The 2,500-nt window shown below is 35.9% G+C and overlaps 1 protein-coding gene across 1 annotated transcript in view; it reads left to right on the top strand.

Annotated features, from left to right (window-relative positions):
• The window catches only part of LOC137655733 (uncharacterized), a 73,347-nt gene that overhangs the window by 70,635 nt on the left and 212 nt on the right, over nucleotides 1-2,500 (top strand). The window contains exon 19 of the mRNA XM_068389815.1: nucleotides 2,342-2,500. This exon is cut by the window's right edge and continues 212 nt beyond it. Coding sequence (XP_068245916.1) covers nucleotides 2,342-2,500 — 159 coding nt within the window. The remainder of the gene's footprint in view (nucleotides 1-2,341) is intronic.

Here is a 2,500-nt window from a genome sequence, read left to right as displayed (position 1 = left end):
GACACTATCACTATACGGTTAACTGCATAATCATTATTATCATTATTACTTGCTAAGCTACAACCCTAGTAGGAAAAACAGGATGCTATAAGACCAAAGGCTCCAACAGGGAAAACAGCACAATGAGGAGAGGAAATAATTGAATAAATAAACTACAAGGGAAGGAATTAACAATCTAAAAAAAAATATTTCAAGAACAGTAACAACACCAAAACAAATTTTTCATATATATACAATAAAAAAAATAAGATAGAATAGTGTCCTGAGTGTACCCTTAAGCAAGAGAACTCTACCCCAAGACAGTGGAAGACCATGATACAGAGGCTATGGCACTACCGAAGACTTGAGAACAATGGTTTGATTTCGGAGTGTCCTTCTCCTAGAAGATCTGCTTACCATAGTTAAAGAGTCTCTTCTATCGTTACCAAGAGGAAAGTAGCCACTGTAGAATTACAGTGCAGTAGTTAACCCCTTGAGTGGAGTAAAACTGTTGGTAATCTCACAGTTGTCAGGGGTAGGAGGACACAGGAGAATGCTGCATGTAAAGAATGCGACAGACAATTTGGTATGTATGCAGGCAAAGGGAAAATAAGCCGTAACCAGAGAGAAAGATCCAATGTAGTACTGTCTGGCCAGTCAAGTGTTGCTTTACCTTTATTTTTCTCACTTTTACCTTAAATAAAAATAGAAAATTAATACTTCTTTGTTGTCGACAAACAGACAACTCTTTTTAAAGCTCCGGGTACGAATTTACCGTATTCCTAACGCTTCTATATTTTTTCTAAAATAGGAGGTAGGAACCCCAAAATCTTTTGAAGAAAAACTGTAAGCATCATTCCAATGATTCCTTTAAATCCGGACGTGATGAAATGTCCTCGGTCGATTTTAGTTGGATTATTGTACTTGGAACGATATGGTGAAAACTATGATCGTAATGCGACTTCCATGTTGCTCAAAAAGCTTAGGATATAAGAGTTCTATTCGAGTTCTTTTCATCGCTTCTCCTCTTTTCTTCCTCTTCCCTTTTGTCCATGAACATTATGTTCTATGAGTTACGAGTTTTATCAGAATTATGTGCTGATTCATTCTTAGAGCAATGTGACTTTCATTGTTCTCTTATGAACCAAGTTGTGGAATGGTCTTCGTAATCAAGTAGCTGAATGGGTGGAACTTCAAAAGTTTAAATTAGCGGTGAATGTTTTTTATGTAGAACAGTTTATATATGAAAGATCTGTTTTAATACTGTTACTGTTCTTAAAATATTTGATTTTAATTGTTCATTAATTTTCTTGTAGTTTATTAATTTCCTTATATTTTTTCCTCACTGGGCCATTTTTCCCTGCTGAAGCCCTTTGGCTTATAGGATCTTGCTTATCAACTAGGGCTGTAGCTTAGATAGTTCTAATAATAATAATAATAATAATAATAATAATAATAATAATAATAATAATAATACTTCTCGTGTAGTTTCATTATTTCCTTTCTTCACTGGCTATTTTTCTTTTACATAAAACTCTTATTACATAAGAAGAAAAAAAGAGAATCATTTAAAAGAGGGAAATTTCCGTCAGCAAGGTAGAATTCAAAAGGCTCAAAATGCTTTCTGCCACCATCCATAATTCACCAACTTTGAAAACTTTTCCCTTTGGGAAAAACAGACAGCAGCCCCTTTTGAACATATTGCAAGCAATATTGCACAGTGACAATACTGAATAACTATTGTCAACACACGTCCAATATATAGGCCAATATATTTGTAGGTTTGTAGCACTGTGCACGCATCCAAAAATTAGAGAGCGTACGCATCACGGCAAAATGGCCGGGAGGCGTTTTGCTTCAGACATACTGCTGTACCCCTTTCTCTCTAACTGAACGACGGGATCCAGTGGGTTCTTTTTGGGGTGGATACTTTCCTCTCCTCCGTCACCTTCTTCCTTTCATTTGACTAAAAGATTCTGGGGTGCCTCTAAAAATGAGAAAGCTGAATTAACAATGAATAAAAGTTGCCGATTATCCTTGTCCCTACATCTCAAACCACCAACAAAAATAGGTCGCAGATTATCCCATATCCCAAACCACCTACAAATATAGGTGGCCGATTATTCCACATCCCAAATCACATACAAATATAAGTCGCAGATTATCCCACATCCCAAACCACCTACAAATATAAGTCACTGATTATCCCATATTCTAAATCATCTATAAATATAAGTAGCCGATTATCCCACATCCCAAATCACATACAAATATAAGTCACAGATTATCCCACATCCCAAACCACCTACAAATATAAGTCACTGATTATCCCATATTCTAAATTATCTATAAATATAAGTAGCAGATTACCCCACATCCCAAACCACCTACAAATATAAGTCGCCGATTATCCCACATCCCAAACCACCAACAAATATAAGCCGTCGATTATCCCACATCCCAAACCACCTACAAATATGTCACAGATTATCCCATATTCTAAATCATCTACAAATATATG

Source organism: Palaemon carinicauda, chromosome 1 (assembly GCF_036898095.1).
Source record: "Palaemon carinicauda isolate YSFRI2023 chromosome 1, ASM3689809v2, whole genome shotgun sequence".
In the NCBI taxonomy this organism is placed as follows: domain Eukaryota; kingdom Metazoa; phylum Arthropoda; class Malacostraca; order Decapoda; family Palaemonidae; genus Palaemon; species Palaemon carinicauda.
Note: the sequence above shows the minus strand (reverse complement) of the source record. Positions and strands in the feature narration are given on the sequence as shown.